General features: G+C 37.1%; 1 protein-coding gene across 1 annotated transcript in view; it reads left to right on the top strand.

Moving 5' to 3' along the window:
• EPHA6 (EPH receptor A6) overlaps positions 1-24,003 on the top strand; it is an 848,112-nt gene that overhangs the window by 455,479 nt on the left and 368,630 nt on the right. Inside the window, exon 6 of the mRNA XM_084875438.1 lies at positions 20,861-20,985. Within this exon, the coding sequence (XP_084731564.1) occupies positions 20,861-20,985 (125 nt within the window). The remainder of the gene's footprint in view (positions 1-20,860; positions 20,986-24,003) is intronic.

Genomic DNA, 24,003 nt, shown 5'->3' with positions numbered 1-24,003 from the left:
GGAGCTGTACAAGCAGAGCAGCCCGCCAGAGCAGCCGTTCCTCGGCTGGCCCGTAACGTACTTTATACCAACTTAGACAAAAGAGGCTTCTTGCCCAAACAGTGACATCAGTCTTTTGGGTTACAGAAGGGCACAGCTGCACATTGTACACAGTGCACTCTCTGTCCCTGCTTTTGCACCTGCGTGTGGCAGTTTGGCCTTGAACATCTGGCGTCCTCTGGACAGGGTTCTCACGTTGATCAATTAAGTTAAGGGAACGAGCATAATATTTGACTTTCTTCAGCACAAGTGGTCCCTGACTTACCATGGCTTAACGTGATTTTTCACTTTATGATGATGCAAAATTTCTATGCATTCAGTAAGAACCATACTCCAAATTTTGAATTTTGATCTTTTCTCAGTTTAGCAATATGTGACTAAGGCTACATACACAAAGACACACAAATTAATGTATACATACAGTAAAAAAAAAAAAATCTGCCCATCGTCATTTGATATTGATCTCTTAAGGCAAAGCAGAAGACCATGGTAAGAATTACAACAAATCACAAAATTCTAAAATTATTAAGGATAGTAGTATATACATTCAGATGACACTCAAAATACTTAAAATTTTTATGGCATGGGCGTTAGCCAGATAGAAGAGTGCTGGCTGTAAGCCACTGATATGATCATGATAGAGTGTCAGCTACATCTCAGCATTTCAACATGAGCTCTTTCAATTTCCTTGTTTTTCTCTCACTTCCCTTACACTGGCCTAATGTAATTTAAATATTCAGAAATGATATGTTGCCCGGCTAGTGTGGCTCAGTGGTTGAGTGTCAACCTAGGAACCAGGAGGTTATGGTTTGACTCCTGGTTAGGCAATCTGCCTGGGTTACAAACTAAATCCCCAGAGTGGGGTGTGCAGGAGGCAGCCAATCAATTATTCTCTCTCGTCATTAATGTGTCTATCTCTCTCTCTCCCTTTCATTCTGAAATCAATAAAAAATATGTTTTAAAGAAAGAAACTATATGTTGCTGAATTTCATTATTTAGGTTTTTCTGAAATTAGTATTATTTTACATATTTTTATGTATACTGTATAATTAATTATGTTAATGCTAAGCAAAATACTACTTTGGTTGCATAAACTCACCTTGCAAATGTGTAAAATTATTGAATTTTATTCTTATAGTTTTTTTCCCTAGAAAGAGAATTTAGGAAAAAAGACAAAATTATTCAGCACAACATCTTGCTTTACATGAAGTATAAAAATGCGGCAAAGACTTGCATTATGCATTATGAATAATAACACTTAGATTATTTTTAGTCCTAAAAACCTTTATAATAAATATGGAGCAGTACCATTTGGCGTGTTTACGAAGCAGTCACAGAAATCAGGGGAAAAGTGTAACATATGCACCGAGAGCCTTTGAAGCTGCTGTGAGAACATGGAGTACAAATTATGAGCTTGCAGCCAGTACAAGAAAGCACAAGCTCTTTCTCTGTGTGTCGTCAGTGATTTGTAAACAACAATTACTAACTAGAGAAAATGAGGGGAAAACACGGGGCCCAGCAGGTGTGATGGTACCGCAGCGATTTACTCTGCTGTTTGGTCAACGATGAGAGCAGAATCTCCCGTCCCCTCAGGAAGCCATGGATGTTTCCCGGCAGCTGGGGTGCACCTGGCTACTTGTCCTACGCAAAGACAACCTCCATCGAGGAAGAATCGAGATTCATTCCTCTCCGGTTAGCCGGAAACAATGCCAGGGAATCTGCGGCTGCATCGCATTGCTTCTTTAAAGAGAGAACAGAGGCAGTTTTCCAGCCCCACTCCTGGGGAACTGGCAGGGATGCACTTGCATCCTCCTGAATCAGTGTGACAGGACCATTCAACATTCTCCTGAGTGGCCAGCAGTATGAGGACTCCCTCCCTTCCTGTGCTTTCTGGAAACACCCACACAGTATTGTGAATATAGCTTCCATTACCTAAAACTAATAGAGAGAGAAAACCTAAAACATGGTTTTGTTGTTGTTGATTTTTTAAATTTTATTTTATTTTAGTTTTATTGGTTTTTAGGGAGAGGAAAGGAGAGAGAGAGAAACATTGATCAGCTGCCTTCTGCACAGCTGTCACCAGGGATCCAATCTGCTAACTGGGCAAGTGCCCTGAGTAGGAATTGAACCAGCAACCCTTTGGTGTACAGGACAGCACCCAACCAACCGAGGCACACCAGCCAAGGCTAAAACACAGCCTTTAAAATATTTTAAAGCTAGATTATATAGAAAACATATACAATTTTAAGATCATATACTACAAAACCTACTGATCAAGAGGTGTTAAATTATGGCTATGGAAAGCAAGGGCACAGCTTGTGGGATGGAGCAGATGTAGGGAGGATGAAAATGGGTTTGGAATTAATGAAAAGGTGAATTGAGAGCACTCTCAATCAATAATTAAATAACTCAGAATATTTTTTGTTTTGCTTTTACTTCTCAACCCAAATATATATTTTTTTAATTCTCACCAGAGGATATGTTTTTCCACTGATTTTCAGAGAGAGTTAAAGGGAGGAAGGGGGAGTTGAAAGAGAGAGAGAGAGAGTGAGTGAGAGAGAAACATCAATGTGAGAGAGACTGGCTGCCTTTTGCACCTGCCCCGACCAGAAGGTGGGGAGCAAACCTGCAACCATATGAGGACTGTCCAACTTGCACCATATGAGGACATGTCCAATATTTTATTGATTTTTTACAGAGAGGAAAGGAGAGGGACAGTGAGTTAGAAACTTTCCTACTGGGGATGTGCCCGCATCCAAGGTACATGCCCTGGATCGGAATTGAACCTGGGAACTTACAGTCTATCCACTGAGCCAAACCAGTTAGGACTTCCAGTAGCATTTTAGGATGCATTTCCTTTGTTCAAAGCTTAGTGTGGCTGAAAAGAAAGAAACATCAATTGAGCTATAAGCTGTTAAAGTGTATATGCATTGTTATTTATTCTATTAAAAATAATAGGAAAAGCTTAAGACAAAGACAGTCAATCGCTAGATGTTATGAGGAAGAGACAATGGAGTTCAGCCGTTAAAATAAATTCCATCTGAAGTGATCAAAGAAGTCTTAAAGCTAGTCCTGGTTCTATCTTAAGGAGGAAAAAAGTAATTGCTACCATTTGTCTCATATTACAAATGGAAGCACTTAACTGTGAACCTCTCTTCTACAGTCCCCAAGGTTATTCCTGGGTTGTTTCGCAGCCCCAAAATGTGCCTGAAATTTTCTCGTTTGTTTATGCTCCTTAAGGGCCCAACAGTACAGAAAGGGCATCTTTTTTCTTTTTTTTTTTTTTTCCTTTTTGAGATGTCCAATAAGCAAATCCGCAATACGTAAAAGGCTAATTTTTATAAAGCTTCTTGATCTAAAATACTGTTGAAGTTAGTGATCTTTTAGCTGCAGTTCTCTGCAATTTTGTATCATAGAAATTCAAAGATGACAGAAATACAGGGCAAGAATAAAATTTAGTGACACTTCCATATGCCACATGTATTGCTTTATGGTCATAGCTTATAAATAAATTCATATTTAATTTTAATTTGTTAAAATTAATATTATGAATTACATATTGAAATACATTTTAAAATAGCACTTGAGTTAGATTAGTCTCTTTGAAATAAACTAAAATTCCTTTAAAAATGGATAATATAATTATTTGTTAATTAAATTTAAAAATAACTATTAGACAATTATTAGATTTATTTCTGTTTTGGTTTTTGTTACTAGGCAAGCATGGTAAACCATTCTTAATAGTTTAATTCTATTCCAGAAATATATAAAATGAGTGGAGAGAGAGAGAGAGAGAGAGAGAGAGAGATCCCACACCCACAGTTTAGTTTTATTCAAAGCAAAGAAAGTCAAAACTTCATATCACACCAGAAGAAATTCAGGCAGAAGAGGACGTGTACGCATGCATATAATCATAACCAATGGACACAAGACACGGGGGGATGGGGTGAGGGCATGTGCCAGGAGGTAGGGCATGTGCCGGGGGAAGTTCAAATGGGGGAAAAAAAGGGCACATATATTCTACTATTTGTAATACTTTAAACAATAAAATAAAAATTTAAAAAAATCAGCCCTAAGTTTAGAATCTGTACTCAAACTATACATGTAATGATGACAATACTCTGCTAATAAAATTGATTTGCTGCTACATTTGTCTATTTATCTAATATTTTTTATTATTTTAAATTGTTGACACTGTTACAAATGTCCTCCCTTTCCCCCCACTTTAGTCCCCTCCACCCAGCTCCCATCCAACCAGGCCTTTGCCACACTATTGTCTGTGTATATGGGTTATGCATATATGCATATACTATGTCTTTCAGTCCCTACCACCACCCTCCCATCTGCTCCATGTATCCATGCCTGTGGTCCAATTTTGTTCATCAGTGTAGTTTGTTCATTATTTATACACATAAGGGAGATCATGTGATATTTGTCTTTCTCTGGCTGGCTTATTTTGCTTAGCATAATGCTCTCCAGGCCCATCCATGCTGGCGCAAAGGGTAAGAGTTCCTTGTTTTTTTTGGAGCTGCATAGTATTCCACTCTGGAAATGTACTACCACTTTCTTATCCACTCATCTACTGATGGAACTGGGCTCTTTCCAGATCTTAGCTATTGTAAATTGTGCTGCTATGAACATAGGGGTACTTACATTCTTTCTGATTGGTGTTTCGTGCTGCTTAGATTATATTCCCAGAAGATGGATCGCTGGGTCAAACAGCAGTTCCATTTTTAATTTTTTGAGGAAACTCCAAACTGTTCTCCACAGTGGTTGCACCAGTCTGCATTCCCACCAGCAGTTTCACACATCTCGCCAGCACTTGTTGTTTGTTGATTTACTGATGGTAGCCATTCTGGCAGGGGTGAGGTGATACCTCGGTGTAGAGTTCATTTGTATCTCTCTGATGATTACTGACTTTAGCATTTTCTCATATGTCCTCTTGGAGAAGTGTCTGTTCAGTTCCTGTGCTTGTGTTTTAATTGGATCATTTGTTTTCCTGGTTTTGAACTGTAGACAATCTTATATATTTTGAATATTAACCCCTTATCAGATGTATCATTGGCAAATATGTTCTCAATATTCATCAATGGGTTGGTTCCCCTTTTAACTTGTCAGTGATTTCTTTTCCCGTGCAGAAGCTTTCAGTTTGATGTAGTCCCATTTATTTTATTTTCCTTTGTTTCCCTTCCCCTAAGAGATGTATTGTCAAAAGTCCTGCTACATGAGATGTCTGAAATTTTATGATCTATGCTTTCTTCAAGGATTTTTATGGTTTCACAACTTTCATTTAAGACTTTCATTCATTTTGAGTTTATTGTGGATGCTGTAAGTAGGTGGTCTAGTTTCATTCTTTGCATGTATCTGTCCAATTTTCCCAACAATATTTTTGAAGATACTGTTTTTATTCCGTTGAATGCTCTTGCCTCCTTTGTCAAATATTAATTGTCCATAAAGGGTTGGGTTGATTTTTGGACTCTCTTTTTTGTTCCTTTAATCTATATGCCTGTTCTTGTGCCAGTACCAGGATGTTTTTATTACAGTAGCTTTGTAGTATAGTTTGATATCTAGCATTGTGATCCATTCAACTTTGTTCTTTCTCAAGATTGCTGAGCTATTCAGGTCTTTTAAGGTTCCTTATAAATTTTTGGAACATTTGTTCTAGATCTGTGAAATATACCACTGGTATTTTAATAGGAATTGCACTGAATCTATAGATTGTTTTGGGTAGTATGGACATTTTAATGGTGTTAATTCTTCTAGTCCATGAACACTGTATATGCTTCCACTTGTTTGGCACCTCCTCTATTTATTTTTTCAATGTCCTGTAGTTTTCCCAGTTCAGGTATGTTACCTCCTAGGTTAAGTTTATTCCTAGGTAGCTCATTTTTTGTTGTTGGTGTTGCAATGATAAATAGTATTTTTTCATTTGTTTGTATGATATGTCTTTATCTATATATTTCTTTTTGCATATATAAAAAGAAGTAATATGCAAATTAGGCCAGGACACTGTCATGGTCAGGACCAGCTCAGGAGGAGGGGCCTGGCACAAGCCCAGAGCCAGAGAGAACAACACGCAGAGGGGCCAGCCATCAGCCCCAACCCTGGGGCCACAGTGCTGGGCTGCTAGGGCTGGTGCGGAGACACAAACCTGCAGGGGGGCAGGGTTCGATTGATCTAGGGTATATACATAGGTTGCAGGCTCCTCCCGCTGGGGTCCAGCTCAGGGCTCAATGCTACCAATCAAAGTGTGCCTCTCACATTGATATTATCTCTGTCTTTCCCTCTCTCTTCCATACTCTCTAAAAATCAATGGGAAAATATACTCAGGTGAGGATTAAAAAAAAGAAAGAAAAAAAAAGAAATGTCATCCTATGAAAAAGACATCTTGAAAACACCTAAAGGAAGTTGTCATTTTTTCATGGTTAAGAGCCTGGAGTTCGCGTTGATGAAAACACCTTGGTGGCTGCAGCAGCTGACTTCCCCTCATCAACAGGTCGCCTCCCACAGAGGGAAGCCAGACTGCAGCTTAGGCCCTCAGGAAGTGGGCCTATGCTGTCAGCAGGACATCCCCTGAGGGCTCCTGGACTGTGAGAGGGGGACCTCATCCCCCCCCCCCTGTGCACAAATTTCATGCTCCGGGGCTCTAGTTGGCATATAAAAATGCCAGTGGTTTATGCATATTAATTTTGTATCCTGCTACCTTGCCAAATTAATTTACTAAATATAATACTTTTTTGGTGGAATCTTTGGGGTTTTCTATGTGCAATGTAATGTCATCTGTAAATAGTGATAGTTTTATTTCCTCCTTTCCATGTGGATGGCTTTTATTTTTTCTTCTTGTCTGATCACTATGACTAGGACTTTCAGTACTATGCTTAATAAGCTGACATTGCTTTTTTTTTTTCTCCTGATCTTAAGGAAAACGCTTTTAGCTTTTATCCATTGAGTATGATGTTAGCTGTAGGTTTTTCAAATGGCTTTTATTAGGCTGAGGCATGATTCCTCACTTTGCCGAGAGTTTTTATTATAAACTAGAGGCATGGTGCATGGTTCATGCACAGGTAGAATCCCTCAGTCTGGCCAGCAACCAAGGCCGATTTGTGGGGTGAGTGGCTGGGCGACCAGGGGCCGCCTGCTCACACTCCCCTTGGCTTACCTGGTGCCGCCCACTTGCTGGCCCCACCCCCTGCCTCCTCTGTGGTGTAACCAGCAGGCAGATTGGGGACCCCTGCTCTCACCCGCTTTGGCTGGCCTGGGGCCTGCAGGCTGGGGGCAACTCCTGCACTGAGTGTATGCCACCTAGTGGTCAAGTGCATGTCATACCAACTGGTCGTTCCACTGGTTGTTCTGCCGTTTGGTCGATTTGCATATTAGGCTTTTATTAGATAGGATGGGTGGTGGATTTTGATGAATGCTTTTTCTGTATCTACTGATATGATTGCGTGATTTTTATTATTCATTTTGTGTAAGTAATATATCACATTTTTTGATTTGCAAGTATTTACCAACCTGTATCCCCAGAATAAATCCCACTTGGTCTTGGTATATGATCTTTTTAATCTATTGCTGGGTTTTACATGCTAATATTTTGCTAAGGACTTAGCATCTATGTTCATCAGAGATACTGGTCTATAATTTTCTTTCGGTGTAGTGTCTTTATCTGTTTTCGGAATTAGAATAATGTTTGCCTCATAAAAAGAAATTCATCTTGAATTTCTTGAAATAGTTTAAAAAGGATAGGTATTAGTTCTTCTTTGAATGTTTGACTGTGAAGCCATCCAGTCCAGGACTTTTGTATGCTGGCAGTTTTTAATTACTGTTTCAATTTCATTAGATATTATCATCAGTCTATTCAGGTTTTCTGATTCTTCCTGATTCAGTTTTGGAAGATTGTTATGTTTCTAGGAATTTTGTTCATTTCGCCCATGTTGGCCAATTCGTTGGCATATTTTTTATGATAGTATTTTCTTACAATCCTTTGTGTTCAGTGATGTCAGTTGTTACTTGCCTCTTTCATTTATGATTTTATTTATTTGGGTCCTCTCTTTTTGTTTCTTGATGAATCTGGCTAAAGGGTCATCAATCTTGTTTATCTTTTCAAAGAACTAGCACTTTGTTTTATTGATCTTTTGTATTGTTTTTTAGTCTCTATGTCATTTATTTTCACTCTGATCTTTATTATGTCCTTCCATCCTTTTACTCTATGTGTAAGAGGCCTCGGACAGGCCAAATGTCCGTCTCCCCCACACCATCACACAGGGCAGTGCGGATGTAAACTTCCAGCCCAGCACTGTTGCCCTTTGCCTTGGAACATGGCATACGAGGCAGACCCAGCAGTTCAGCAAATGGGGGGAGGGGTGCCACCCATGCTCTGAAATTGGGCAAGAACCAGCGGCTTTACCAAGCCAGGCAGTCTGTCTCTGGCCATGCACTTCCCAGGCTGATGTTGTAACAAAGAAATCACTCTTTGTTTTGGATGGTGTGGTCCGAGTCTCCCAGGTGGATCAAATCCCCACGATTCCCACCACCCGACTAGGGGACTCCCCTTCCCTTCTCTTTTCTCCGGATTGGGGATCCCTGAATGGAGCTGGGACACCACCCTCCCAGGGGAGAGGGATCTGCTGCTGCAATATTCCTTGGCTTCTGAGCTGGGAACCTCCCCAGGAAGCTCACCCTCTCCATGTCTCCTCCTATCTTTCCTCCCTGTTTCCTGCTCTCGGTATTTCAGATCAGATACAGTCCAACTGATCTTTCTAGCCAATTGCTCTACAATCTGGTCCACAGCTGGATGCAAAAGGATGGTGTTTCCAGCTACTTGGCAACCATCTTGGAACCTGTTTGTCCAGTATTAACACTTATAAACAGGGCAGTGCAACTAGTGTTTAGAAGTTCTCTTCCCATCACAGGTTCTCTTTGCATACTTGAGCTTCCTCTTCTTCAGTAAACCTTTTTTTTTATATTGAAAGTCTTGGGCATCTCAGGAAGAGTTTTCTTCTTGATCATACTGACAATAGTTTTGCAGATAATATCAAGCCAATCTTTGATGTCTAAGTAGTTCACAACCAGAATAAACTCAAAAAGTGTTCCTTTTTGGTCAACTTCCAGGAATTTCTAGTCCCAAGCAGGGACGGTTTGCTTTTCTTTGTTCTCATCATCCCCAGGGGAAGGGTCATCTCCGTGGTGGGTGCACCATAAGTGACCTTTTTAAGTATTGCTGAATTAGCCTTCGGTTGAGGAGCTGGATCATCTTCTTATTTTTTAAAATATATATTTATTTATTTGTTTGTTTGTTTATTTATTTATTTGTTTGTTTGTTTGTTTATTTATTTATTTATTTTTACAGAGAGGAAGAGGAAGGGATAGAGAGTTAGAAACATTGATGAGAGAGAAACATAGATCAGCTGCCTCCTGCACACCCCCCTGGGGATGTGCCTGCAACCAAGGTACATGCCCTTGACTGAAATCAAACCTGTGACTCTTTAATCTGCAGGCAGACACTCTATCCACTGAGCCAAACTGGTTAAGGCAGATCATCATCTTCTTAATCATTTATTCTCAAACCTTACAACATGATTTTGATAGTTACACAGTTTGTTTACATAATTTGGGACTATTTGCTATTTACCAAAAGATATAAATCAGAGCATGCATGTTATTTTGCAATTTGTTTTGCCACTTTAAATGTTATGCTTATTTTCCCTTGTCTTTATACCTACATCATTTTTTTAAAAGCTTCATTAAGATCTATTGTATGTATTTCTTTTAAGTATCCAAACTTTCTTTAATGAAACAGTAAAATTTGTATATAAAACTTTACCCATTCACTATATTATTTCAAAGATTTATGTTTTTGCAAGCTTTATGGCTTTGTTGCTTCTTTTTTCACAATATTATTTAAGTTGATATTAGACATTTATTTATACATGGCTTTCCTGATTATTGTAATAGAATTTTTTCTTTCTTCCTTTCTTTTTTTTTTGGATAGTATTTAAGTTGCCTTATTTTTCTATTCCTGAAATAAGATGCAAACTATTTGATGAATCAACTTAAGCCCAGAGTGAAACTGTGTACAAATAAAACTATAAATTTTAAATACAAAATTATGTAAATAATTTTTATTTAAAATCTATTTATATAATTTTCATATATAATTTACATAATTGAACAGTTCAAATAATAGTACTTTTTGCTAGATGAATTACCAGAAACCAATGTTCTTGATTTTAATAGAATGGGATGCTCTGAATATATAAATAAGGAAATATATTTTCATTGACTTTACCGAGAGGAAGAGAGAGATAAAACATTGACCTGCTGCAACCTGCATGCCCCTGAGCCTGAAACCTGGGCATGTACTCTGATCAGGAATTGAACCAGTGACCTCTTGGTTCATGGGTCAACATTCAACCACTGAGCAACACCAGCCAGACAAGAGACAAATTCTTGATCTTTCCCAGGGCCAGGCAAACTTTCTTCAGTTTGGGTGAATAGTATGTTAAATTCCTAGAAAATACTGGTACAACATTTTTTTACTGTAACTTGTCAGGTAATAATAAGGTCAGCAGATTCTCAGACTGATCTAATTTGAGAATTAGATATATAATTTTCTTCATTATATTTCAAAGAACCTGCATTTTACAGCATCTGTCATATAAACAGTTTCCCAAATGCCTCTGGAATGATAAAATCGCAAGTAGAGGTGTATGGTATAAATTACTGAAACCAGCAGCCTAAAGACAAGCTTAACAGTGAGCACATTAAATCAGCCAGTCAGAAGACTAATATTAAAATAGAAGTAAAAAAGACATAGATTATGCTAAAAAGAACATTAAAGATAATGCTTCAGGTCTTACTCTGTATACTCGTAATTAAGTGCTGACAGTGCTGTATCATTTTGACTTATCATTAATAAAGTGATTTTTCACTGTGGCCTGCATGAGTAGTGAGAGTTTTCTGTGAAAATATTTCCACACATTTTTCACCAATGTCTTGTCAGGCTTCCCGCTTCCATAATATGGCATGGAAGAAATAGAGTGAGCAAGCTTTGGGTCACCCTATGTTAATATTTCCTTCGGAGAGATGCTTGAAATTCAAAGCTAAAGGCTTTTTAAAATCAATGTAATAACATTAACTCTAAGGAAAGACTGAAAAAAATTACTCCTATAGAATTTATGATGATATAATAAAAAAGAGGATAATCTCTTTTTTCTAATAAGGAAGTCAGAATTTTTTTTAAATGACAGATTATAAATTAAATAAGAAAAATATAGAAGAGCAGGGTATTTAAATATTTTTTAAAAATAAACAGAATGAATATTTTTTTTTAATTAAAAAAGGGTGTGGCTCAGTGGTTGAGCATTGACCTATGAACCAGTTAGGGAGTTAGGGCAAGTGCCTGCGTGTCAGGCTTGCTCCCCAGCAGGGAGTGTGCAGGAGGCAGCTGATGGATGTTGAAGTTTCTCTTCCATAGATGTTTCTATCTCTCTCTCCCTCTTCCTTCCTCTCTCTGTCTCTAAAAATCAATAAAAACATATTTTTTAAAAAGTAATAAATATATCAAATGAATTATGTAATTAAACAGATGTTTTATACCTGCTTTAGAAACTTATTTTTTTAAAGTTCCCCACTTCCCCTACTGAGCTGTAAATGAATCCAAAATGTCTCCTATTGCTACTGTTACAAATGACCACAAACTTGTCTCAAAAGCAACAGGTTGCCCTGGCCTGTGTGGCTCAGTTGGTTGGAGTGTTGTTCTTTACACCAAAAGGTTGCGGGTTTAATTCCAGTCAGGGTATGTGTGGGAGGCAGCTGACCAGTTTCTCACATCAATGTCTCTCTCTCTCTCTCTCTCTCTCTCTCTCTCTCTCTCTCTCTCAATAACAAAACAAGACAAACAAAAGAACATGTTTATTAGCTTACAGTCTGGAAGTCAGACCAAAGTCAGTCTTACAGGTAACAGGAGCACTTGTTCCTTCCAGGGGGCCCAAGGGAAAATCTATTCCTTCCCCTTTTCAACTCCTGCACCCTTTGGCTCATAGCTTTCTCTTCAGTAGACAAGTTTCCTATTTTACTTACGTTGGGCAATCCAGGCTAATCTCTCCATCTCAAAATCCTTAATTTAAAAACAGCCAAATCCCTTTTGCCACAGAAGAATATTCACAGATTCTGGAGATTATAATGTGTATGAATTTGGGGGCCCATTAGTCACACTATCACAGCTGTCATCTGGTTTAACATACCAGTCTTTTTCTCAGGTATAAAAAGAGACAGAAGTTTGAAAGAAAGAAAGCACTAAATCTGTATATAAGCATCACATATATATTTTAAATTTATAACCAGGTTTCATCCACATGGGGAAGTAGATAGCAATATGTATTGTCATTATCTCTGATTATAGGAAAAAAGACATCAAAGGGAAAGCACATGTGGCAGATATTTTAGGATATGTTATACTATCCAAAGCACAATACATTTAACGAACATGTTCAAAAACAAGACACAGATCACAAATACTTTGAAGTATGCTCAGGTTTCAAAATGTTAATGCATGTAAATATCACATTTACAAAATTTCAGAGGGAAATTATGTTATTGATTATGGCATGTCTCTTAACATCTATAGAATAAAACATTACTATATGTTTTTGCTTTGTAGTTATGCCCATTGGTTCATTAGCACAGAAAAAGAGGAAAATCACAGTCTTAAACGTCTGTTCTGATTTGTATTTCCTGGTAAATATTATTTATTTACTGGAGGCCCGGGTACACGAAATTCGTGCACTGGAGGAGGGGAGATCCTTCAACCCAGCCTGCGCCCTCTCACAGTCTAGGACCTCTCAGGAGATGTCTGCCTCCTGACTTAGACCCCATCCAGCCAGAAGCCAGGCTCGCTGCTCCTTAGTGCTGCTACAGTGGCAGAGAAGCTTACATTGCCATGAAGGTGGGAGAAGCTCCTGCCACTGCTGCTGAACTCAGAAGCCGTGAGCCTGGCTTGTGGCTGAGCAGCGCTCCCCCTGTGGGAGCGCACTGACCACCAGGGGGCAGCTCCTGTGTTGAGCGTCTGCCCCTGGTGGTCAGTGCATGTCATAATGACCAGTCAATTTTGCATATTAGGGTTTTATTATATAGGATTATATTAGTGTTTTTTATTTACATTTTATTTACATTTTATTTTACAATTCCAAAAAAAAGACACAGATCACAAATACTTTGAAGTATGCTCAGGTTTCAAAATGTTAATTCACATAAATATCACATTTACAAAATTTCAAAAAATATCATTTACATTTCATCATGTTGATTGTATTTCCCCTAAAACTATACACACACACACACACACAGAGAGAGAGAGAGAGAGAGAGAGAGAGAGAGAGAGAGAGAGAGAGAGAGGGAGCGCTTTCTGGACATAGGGTAAAAGAAGGGAAAAGGATAAAGAAAAGAGATAAAAGCACTAAAATGAAATGAAGAAAGAAGAGAGGAAGAGAGAGAGAAAGAAGGGAGAAAAGGAACAAAAAAGAGAAAATAAAGAGTGATAGATGAGCAAAGTGGGAGAATTTATTTCATTTATGCTGAAGGTCAGAATTAGGAACTGGGTGGAAGTTGCAGGAAGAAAACAAATTTCATGTGCGGACTTTTTAACAATTAGAGATTTTCAGAAAGGCATAGATCTCCGTGTGAAGTAGGCTCTTTGCTGCAACTGCTGAAGCAAGAAGTGGATAACCAGCTCTCAGGGATGTGGTGCGGGATGTTCTGCATTGCTGAAAAATATATGAAATGGCTTATAAGACTTACCTTAATACTAAGATTCTATTATTTAACATTCACTATTAAGGTTTCATTGTTGCCAAAACCGGTTTGGCTCAATGGATAGAGCGTCAGCTTGGGGACTAGAAGGTCCCCGGTTTGATTCCGGTCAAGGGCATGTACCTTGGTTGTGGGCACATCCCCCAGTAGGGGGTGTGCAGGAGGCAGCTGATTGATGACTCTCTCTCATCGTTGTTTCTAGCTCTCTATCTCTCTCCCTTCCTCTCTGTACAAAATCAATTAAAAAATTAAAAAAAAAAAAGGTTTCATTGTCAAAGAAACATGTGCACAAGAGTGTCCTCTCATTCTCTCCTCCTTTAATTTCTCTTTTTTACCCAAACACACACATACTCACACACATGCACATATCTCAATATATAAACTATGCCCATATTCTCAGTAAGGGATTATTAGCAATATTTGATAGGTCTTTAGGAAAATACATAAACTCATCACCCATATGACAAATCTTGATTACAGTCTCAAAATTAGGCATCTAATAAAAGAGAAACATGAAAATTGACCATGCCTCTGCTACGCCCACTAGCTACACCCAATCAGGAGCAAGTATGCAAATTAACCCAACCAAGATGGAGGTTAATTTGCATATCCAGGTGCAGAGCGATGACTGAAGACAGTGTAGAACACATGTGTCAAACACAAGGCCCGCGGGCCAAATCCAGCCCGCCAGGCCTTGCAATGTGGCCCGCACCGCGCTGTCATCACTGCACTCCGCTGTCAGTTTATGACATTGTCAGTTTATGACTGTTCAGTAAACCATTCGGCCAGCGATTTAGGCTGGATTTTAGATTTTGGCCCCTTCTCTGATTGAGTTCGACACCCCTAGTGTAGAAGGAAGCAAAGTGCTGCAGAAGGGAGCAAAGCTGCGGAGATGAAAGCAGGGCAGCAGAGAAGGGAGGGAAGCAGGCAGGGAGGCAGAGACAGCTGCAGGAAGTCCTATTCTTACCGGAGTCTTCCTGCAATGGAGCTCTAGTATATATACATAAAGTCCCAAATGATTCAAAATGTCATTGTTTGATATGAAGAATATAAAAAATATATTCAAAAGCAAAGAAGATATTTGTGATTTTGCCTCATTCCTCACTTCTAGTTTTGAACACAGGTTTTATTTATTTATTTATTTTTATTGTTTGAAGTATTACAAATAAAAGTACATATGTCTCCTTTTTCCCCCCAGTGCCCTCCCCCTGACCTCCACTACCCCCTAGTACATGCCCTCACCTGCCCCCCCAAGTGTCTTATTTCCATTGGTTATGCTTATATGCATGCATACAATTCCTTCAGTTGATAATTTTGTTTAGATTGCAATAGTAAGATTGATTTTAAGAGGAAATGCAGCAAAAATGTTAATTTTCCACTTTTTTCCTGACATTTTCAGTTAATATTAAAATTAACCTTCACATCTCATCACTAAACTATTGCTGACTACTCTAAGCTTTAGCTTCCTCATCTTTAAAATAGGGATAACCTCAGATTAATAATAATTAGAATAATTTAATATTTCTCTGGGTATCTTCACATAAGCATAAGAAAATAATTGTCTAGATATGAAAAATATCTCTTTTGTTAACTAATTCTGTTACATGCTTTTCTTTTCACTTTTTTAAATAGATTTTTTGGTAAACTATTTGAGATTCAGAAAATATAGTATTTAGAAAGGTTTGCTTTAAAATCATTTTAAAGAATTTAGCAACCATTTCTCTTGAAGGTCAAAACTAAGATTTTGAAGGCCTATAAAAGGATGTGTATCAAAAATATAATCCTACTGAGAACTATACTGAGTACATAATTTTACTCAGGAAACATTGCTTGAGTCTTCACGTCTTACACTGAGCCTCTGATCTGACAAACTCCAAAAGCTATTACTTCCCTGCCTATTTCTTTCCTTCATTGACTTTCTAGAATCATAAGTAAAAATCAATAGTTGTCCCTCTGTGCTCTAAAATTAGTTTTTTTCTTATGTTGAGGAGTAGATGTATTTTCTGCTTTATTTTCGTTGGTTCTACACTGTTATCCCAAAATGCCAAATTCAGATGCTCCATAAACTTGGGTTATGCAGAAAACAAATTTATTAAATATAATCAAAACAAACCCTTGAGGTTTTATATATTGAAGCTTTATTTTTAAAATGAGATTTTGTATAGTGTTGGCTTTCTATGCAACTAGAAAAGGGAGCCTTTGGGGTATATATTGACTTATAAATTGTTTCCAACAGCCTCTGCTTTAACTCAATAACTATTTAAAGTGTGTGCCTAGTGTGTATTGATACAGCTCTTTTCAAAAGCAATATGTTATTACATACTGGCACAGAAAATCCAAATTAATTGAAGCAATTTTCTCTATAAAATATTTAAGAAAATAAAAAATTTGTCCATAAAATGTGACAAATTGAAATTTTAATATCTTATATTAAAGGAAAGACTTGATAAAATATTGGAATTTTAATATCTGATATTAAAGGAAAGACTTGATAAAATATCCACATAACTTAATAATTTAACTATTAAATTAATAATTGTGGAGTTCATATCAAAATGTGGACTGAGGTCTGCAACATGGTTAAAAATAGAATTATATAAATGACATATATTTTAAAAATATGTAAAATGTGGAAATTTACCTATGAAATAAATGTGCAAAAGTGAAGATATTTTTTAGACTTTATGTTGTTTTTGGACCCTTAAGTCCAGTATAATTTATATAGGTAGGGAATAGAGTCCCTTTATTTCTATTTTATAGACATATAGGAGAGGACTCATAAAATTTAGGTGCAATACCTATATGATTAATTGACCATTGAAGAATTTTAAATAGAAAAGATAGTATCTATATTTGAATTAAAAGTTATTCTAATATACTGCCGCTATAATTGAATGTCTTATACGTTTTGCAAAGATTATATTATTTGATCTTGAACGCTAAATAATTATGAAGCAAAATGTGATACACTGGTAATGTTGCATTGTGACATTGTACATTAAACTGAAAATTAACCATAAGATGTATACTTATGGAAAAGACATTTTCAAAATTGTAATACATTGACATACTTACATCAATTTATAATTTGTATAATTCACTTGAGAGTTTTAATTTTTCTATAAAGTGCTATTTAATACAGTATCTATACTAATAAAATGCCTGTGGCCATGACGCCGTGACACCGTCATGACCAAAGGAGCAGCAGCTCTAGCAGCGGGCAGGGCGGAGCAAGAGCTACTAGCAGCTGAGACCTCTGAGCAGCAGAGGGCGAGGCAGCCAGCTGAGGCAAGAGGAAATGAGCTACTTGTGCACGATTTCACATGTGCTGGGCCTCTAGTTACACTATAGTTCAAAGAACATTAGTGTAGTTTCCAACATGGGTAAATTTTTAATGGTAGCTTATTTGTAGTGAATGTAATTCAATTCCAACGTGAATTATCTGAGCACGTTTTCTTATTTACATTATCCATATCTGTTTTAGCTTCTATCACAAACTTTTCTGTTTCTTAGAAATTTCTATAATTATTATTCATCTTTAAGAATATGTTTTGGTCCAATAATAGTGCTTTCATTCATCATCGGGAAGGATTTTAAATGTAGTTTCTAAAGTACTCACTTCTTTAGAGGAAACAAACTTGTCATTCTCACAAGTTTAAAAAGATATTTTATCCTCAAGATATAAAAGCAACATTCAGACATAAAACACCAAACTCAATACTTGAGTTTTTCTTAGAAATTTAAAGTATATTCACTATAATCATAGAGAGGCAATTTTTTTTTTCAAATCCTATTCTTACCAGTGATTGATATATTTGAATGGATTTCTGAAAATGAATTAGAAAGATATCATGAGTTCATGAATATATTTCTAATTTGAGTTTACTACTGTAGGGTTTTTACATACTTTATTGAACTGATATCTGTACTGCCTTTCTCAGAAAAAGCCCTAGTTACCAATGACACCAACATAATTATTCATTTGCTTTATTCCTTAATATATGGACACAGGTTCTGAATTACAACTCCAATGCCACCATCAATAATATCCTTACTAAAAATAATTTAATAATTCTGCAGTTTTTAAAAAATCTATAAAACATATTCCATTGAGGTGTAAAGTTACTGTGTTTTAAAGTCACTTTGAGTAGTTAATCTTGGAATCTATGCATCCAATTCAATACACATTTCTTTCTTTTATTTTTCTTCTAATTTTTCAAAATTGCTTTTTTTTTTATTGTTGATAGTATTACAGACATCTCCCCACTTTCCTGCCTTTGCCCTCCTCCAACCTGTTCCAGCCCCAAGCCTTCACCACATTATTGTCTGTGTCCATGGGCTATGTATACATGCATATATGTTCTTTGGGCAATCCTTCCAGTCTCCCACACCATACTCCCCTCTGCCATTTGTCAGTCCATTTCATGTATTCATGCCTCTGGACCTATTTTGTTCATCAGTTTATTTTATTCACTTAAAGGCCCGGTACACAAAATTCGTGCACTGGTGGGAGAGGGGTTCCCCAGCCTGTGCCCTCTTGCAGTCTGGGAGCCCTCAGGGGATGTCTGACTGATGGTTTAGGCCCGCTCGGATATCCTTAGCTCTGCTGTGGAGTTGGAAGAGGCTCCTGCCACAACTGCTGTACTTGCCTGCCATGAGTCTGGCTTCTGGCTGAATGGCACTGCCCCTTTGTGAGTGCACTGACCACCAGGGGGTAGCTCCTGCGTTGAGCATCTGCCCCCTGGTGGTCAGTGCAATGACTAATTTTTCTGTCATTTGGTTGATTTGCATATTAGCCTTTAGGATTAGATTCCACATATAAATAAGATCATGTGATACTTGTCTTTCTCTGGCTTATTTCACTTAGCATAATATTTTCCAACTCCATCAGTATTGTCTCAAATAATAAGAGTTCTTTCTTTTTTACAGCCACATAGTATTCCATTGTGTAAATGTATCACAGAATTTTTATCCAGTCATCAACTGATGCATGCTTGGGCTATTTCCAGATTTTAGCTACTGTAAATTGTGTTGCCATGAACATAGGGGTGCATACATTCTTTCTGGTTGGTGTTTCAGGATTCTTAGGATAGATTCCCAGAAGAGGGTCAAATGACAGCTCCTTTTCAACTTTTAGTGTTCTCCACAGTTGCTGTACCAGTCTGCATTCCCACTAGCAGTATGCTAGGGTTCTCTTTTTGAAATGTTAATTTGTTTTCTAATACTTAAAAATATTTACAGGATTCCAAAATAAATCTTAAAGGGAAGCTATAGTCAGAGACATTTAGCTTTTAACTCTGTAGTGTCCATCCTATTTTCTTATCATCCTATAGGGATAACTGTTGTTATTGTTTTCTATTTCTAAATTTCTCCTTATATTGCATTTTATGTATTTTTCTCCACCCCCTTAGTTTTATCACTTAAAAATATATCCTGAAATAATGCCATTGTAGTATTTATAGATAGTCACAATTCCTTTTTATAACATCATAATTCTCTGATAGATGTAACATAGTTTTTCAAATAATCTGGTATTGGTGGATATTTAAATTGTTTCCAGTCATTTCAAACAATTTTCAGTGAGTAGGCTTATAAATATATCACTTTTTATTTGTGCAATGTATCTTTAAGATGAATTCCAAAAAGCCAAAGTATAAATGAACCTAGAATTGGCCTCAAATTGTTGAATTTCCCTTTATAAGAGTTGAACCATTTTGCATTCTTCACCCGCAACCACCAATGATGCATTAAAGTCCTTTTCCATCAGGGCACCAGGGCCTTTTCAACAGAGAACCTGGTGTCAGATTTTTGGATTTTTTTTGCCAACTTGGTAGATAAAGAATAGTATCCCAGTATACTTGATTTATATTATTCTTTTTATGTTTGAGTTTTAACATCTATGTAAAAAAAACTTTTAAAAAGTAGAAAACTTAAAATGAAAAATACTTTGTTATAAAAACACATTTACAATATATATAATTTAGATAAGTTTGGGGAGTTTAATATAAGATTACTTTAGGCTAAGGTTAAATTGTTAAAACAGTGTCATAGAGAGACAGGAAGACATGATTCTGAAAATAAACTTCAGAAGTCAAGTATTTCAATTTTATTCAAATGCAACAGAAACCATGCCAATAATTCTTACATTGATAGGCAATAACTTACTGTAGTTAAGAACTTTGTGATATAAATTTTTATAAAGTACTAAGACTTTATAAAGTCCTAAGTAGTTTTTTAGAGAGGAAGGAAGAGAGAGAGAAACATTCATTTGTTGTTCTACTTATTTATGCATTCATTGGTTGATTCTTGTATTATACATTCCCTGACCAGGGATGGAATCTGCAACCTTGGCTTAGCAAGACAATGCTCTAGCCAACTGAGCTATCTGGACAGGGTCTAAGAAGTTTGTGATGTAAACATATGTAAAATATTAAGACTTTATAAGCCCTAAGTCTTGAAAGAAGAGCATATAAATGATCTTGTCATTGCAGAGGATTTTTCTATAGAAGATTTAGATTTAATAAAACATAGGAGCCAAGTGTATCACACTTCATGTAAAGCCAAAATCAGTTTAAAGAAAAATGTCCTACTCTAACAAAACCAAAGATGATGAGTTCTGGACCTATTCTTGGGCTACTGAAAGTTTTCCTGTGTTCCCTGATAGTATTTCTAAATCCATTTTAACTAGAGGCCCGGTGCACAAAATTTGTCAAAGAGTAGGCCTTCCTTCCCCTGGCACCGGCTTCCCTCTGGTGCCCAGGACCTGGGCTTCCCTCACAGCCCCGGCTTCATCCAGAAGGTCATCCAGTCTCATTAGCATATTACGCTTTTATTATTATAGATACTTTATTTAGATTGAATAGAGAAGATCCTAAGGCTACTTTATTAATCTGACACCTATACTTGATTCCTGCTCATCAAGAATTATGTATTTTGGGAAGAGAAATATTACATAAAGGATTTTGGAATATATGATTCCTGCCAATTAATTCTTAGTTATTTTCTTTCATTTCAGCGCCTTCCCTGATAGGTATGGTAAGGAAGGACTGGGCATCCCAAAATAGCATTGCCCTGTCGTGGCAAGCACCTGCTTTTCCCAGTGGAGCCATACTGGACTACGAGATCAAGTACTATGAGAAAGTAGGTCTTATTCAGAGCTTCCTAAAAAGTTACATATACATATATGTGCATATATGTATATACTGAGCATGTTATGATACTATATTATCTCACTTTAAAAACTGTTCTTCTTTGGCCTAACCACATACCTACTATATTTTTGAATACTCTCTAATTTACTATTGTGGATATAATTTCTTAATTAACTTATCTTGTCTTATGTCAGACAAGGTCTTTATCTTATTCTAGGGAGTTTTACCAAATAGTTAGAAGTACTAATTCCTGCAACTTACAGTTCTGTTGACATAACATTGTTTCTAAATTCACTTGGGAAGAAATAGTAAAATGGAATTATTATAACCTAAACAGAGTTTGTATAGGTCATATTACTTGCCAATGGATTTAAAGTTCAGCCTTAGCTGGTTTGGCGCAGTGGATAGAGCGTCGGCCTGCGGACTGAAGGGTTCCAGGTTCAATTCTGGTCAAGGGCACATACCTGGGCTACAGGCTTCTCCTCTGCCTGGGCCTGGTCAGGGCATGTGCAGGAGGCAACCAATCAATGTGTTTCTCTCACATTGATATTTCTCTGTCTTTCCTTCTCTCTTTCACTCTCTAAAAAAATTAATCAATGGAAAAATATCTTCCGGTGAGGTCCAAAAATAAAGTTACAGTCCACTATAATTTGGAAAGGATTATTTAAGAGATATGTGGGAATAGCTGACCTTTTACATTTTTTCTTTACATTCTGAGGTCAGCTGTTTTATTATATAAGAATCTAGCAAAATAAAATGGTTAATATTTTAATAATAAATCCACTGGTGAACTTAATTTTCAGATTATCATTTGAAATAGTTCTCAATTACGATATTTTCATGAATTATATACTTACCTTTATTCTTTTCACACTCTTTTTTATGCTCCCCTCCCCCATTCCTCACCATATGCTAGTGTTACTATAAATATTACAGCAGACCACATGGTCAATTTTGATAGATTTATTGTGCTACTATGGACTATTGGCACAGGGAGCATCGAAACAGGGAATGTTGATCCAGGGAATGTTAGATTTAAAATGTAAATGTAACAATTGTATATCATATTCAATGGTATACTACAATTAGCATGAACTTCTAACATTTCTCTAACTTACTAGAAGCAAAGAAATATCATTAACAAATTTAGGTCTCCTCTGAAGGAATATGAGGCAAGCAGAGAAACAAAAATATTTTTCTATTCTATTGCTTCTGAGCAAATGTAAGTTTGAGAAAAGGAGCAGTAATTCAGTAGCATGGCTGTATCCATTTTGACACTCTAGTAATGTCAGCATTAGATAGTCAATGAAAACTGTCACTATCATAAGTTCACATGGATAATTCATAGTCTAAAAAAGGAGGAATTTACTGAGTTTAAATTGGGTTATAGATTCTGCACGTTAGCCATGCCAGCTTGTGTTTAGATATCTTGTTGGACTATCCTTTCAAATGTTACAACCTGTAGCATGCTGTCACAAGAATATACAAACACTAGAGGCCCAGTGCATGAGATTCGTGTACTGAAGGGGGAAGGGTCCCTCAGCCCAGCCTGTGCTGGAGCTCTCGGAGGATGTCCAACTGATGACGTAAGCCAGTTCCCCTGGGAAATGGGCAGTCAGACATCCTTAACATTGCCTCAGAGGTGAGAGAGGCTCCTGCCACCACCGTTGTGCTCTCCAGTCATGAGCCTGGCTTCTGATGCTTAAATAGCTCCTGTGGGAGCTCACTGACCACCAGGGGGCAACTCTTACATTGAGTGTCTGCCCCCAGGTGGTCAGTGCGTGTCATAGCAACTGGCCGTTCCACTGTTTGGTCAATTGCATATTACCCTTTAATTATATAGGATTCTGTTATCTAATTTAATAGATCTTCGTGTATTCACAAATTCTGATCATTTAAAAATCTATGCACACACACACATATAAACAACTTTCCGAATGAAAATATCTCTTCACATTTTATAAAGGTTATATTTCATACACAGCAAACCACTCTTATTTTATAGTCATTTCTACATCATGTTTGAAGATGAAGATAACTTCCAATATTTCCAATTAAGGACAAATTATACAGATTCTACAAAAAGAGAACCACAGTCATCCAATCAAGATTTTAGAAATCCATAAGGTCTGAAAGGTGCTAACTGACATAATAGTTATGTTTTAATTATAGAATAAATAATATTTGAAGGAGCTTATTTTCTAAGAAAATGGAAATGATCTAATGCTAATGGATTGAACATAGAGTTGAAAGTTTAGGATTTTAAATTTATGACTCTTGTTATGTTTATGGCCAGGAAAAAGTCATTTAATCTCCCTATGTCTCAGACTTTATATTTACAAAATGGAAATGAAGATATCAACCATTCTAGTAGGTTGTAAAATTGAATTATAAACAAACTTGGAGATGAAAAGCACACTAAATCAGTATTAAATGCTATTTATGTAAGCATTAGGGACATATTAGTATAAAATCTACACTAATAAAAGAGAAATATGCAAATTTACTGTCACTTCACAACACCCACCAGCCAATCAGGAGTATGCAAATTAACCCAACAAAGATGGCAGCAGCCCTGACCCCCAGCCACTCCAGGCCTCTGGGCAGCATGCATGGAGTGGTCAGGTGGGGCGGGACGCCTGCTATGAAGGGGATGATGGGGGGCGGAGGGAGCTACAGGAGCAGCACTCTGGCCTGAGTGAAGATTGAAGGCTCCAGCTGGAACAAAGATGGAAGGCAGCAGCCAGAGTGACGGCCTGGGTCCTGGGTGCTGGAGGAAAACTGGTGCCAGCCGCCAACGGAAGGAAGGCCTATTGCACGAATCTTCATGCAACGGGCCTCTAGTATAATATGAAATCAGAACATAATAGTATGGGGATTGTGTAAAACCTAAACATATTATACTTTTATATATTCGTGCACACTGTAAAAACAACCAATCAAACATGTTAGAACATAAAACTTTCAGAGAGAGAGAGCATAAAATGATTGGCAGCATTGAAACTTT

The sequence above is a fragment of the Pipistrellus hanaki genome, assembly GCF_964339955.1.
Source record: "Pipistrellus hanaki genome assembly, chromosome: 2".
Taxonomy (NCBI): Eukaryota; Metazoa; Chordata; class Mammalia; order Chiroptera; family Vespertilionidae; genus Pipistrellus; species Pipistrellus hanaki.
Note: the sequence above shows the minus strand (reverse complement) of the source record. Positions and strands in the feature narration are given on the sequence as shown.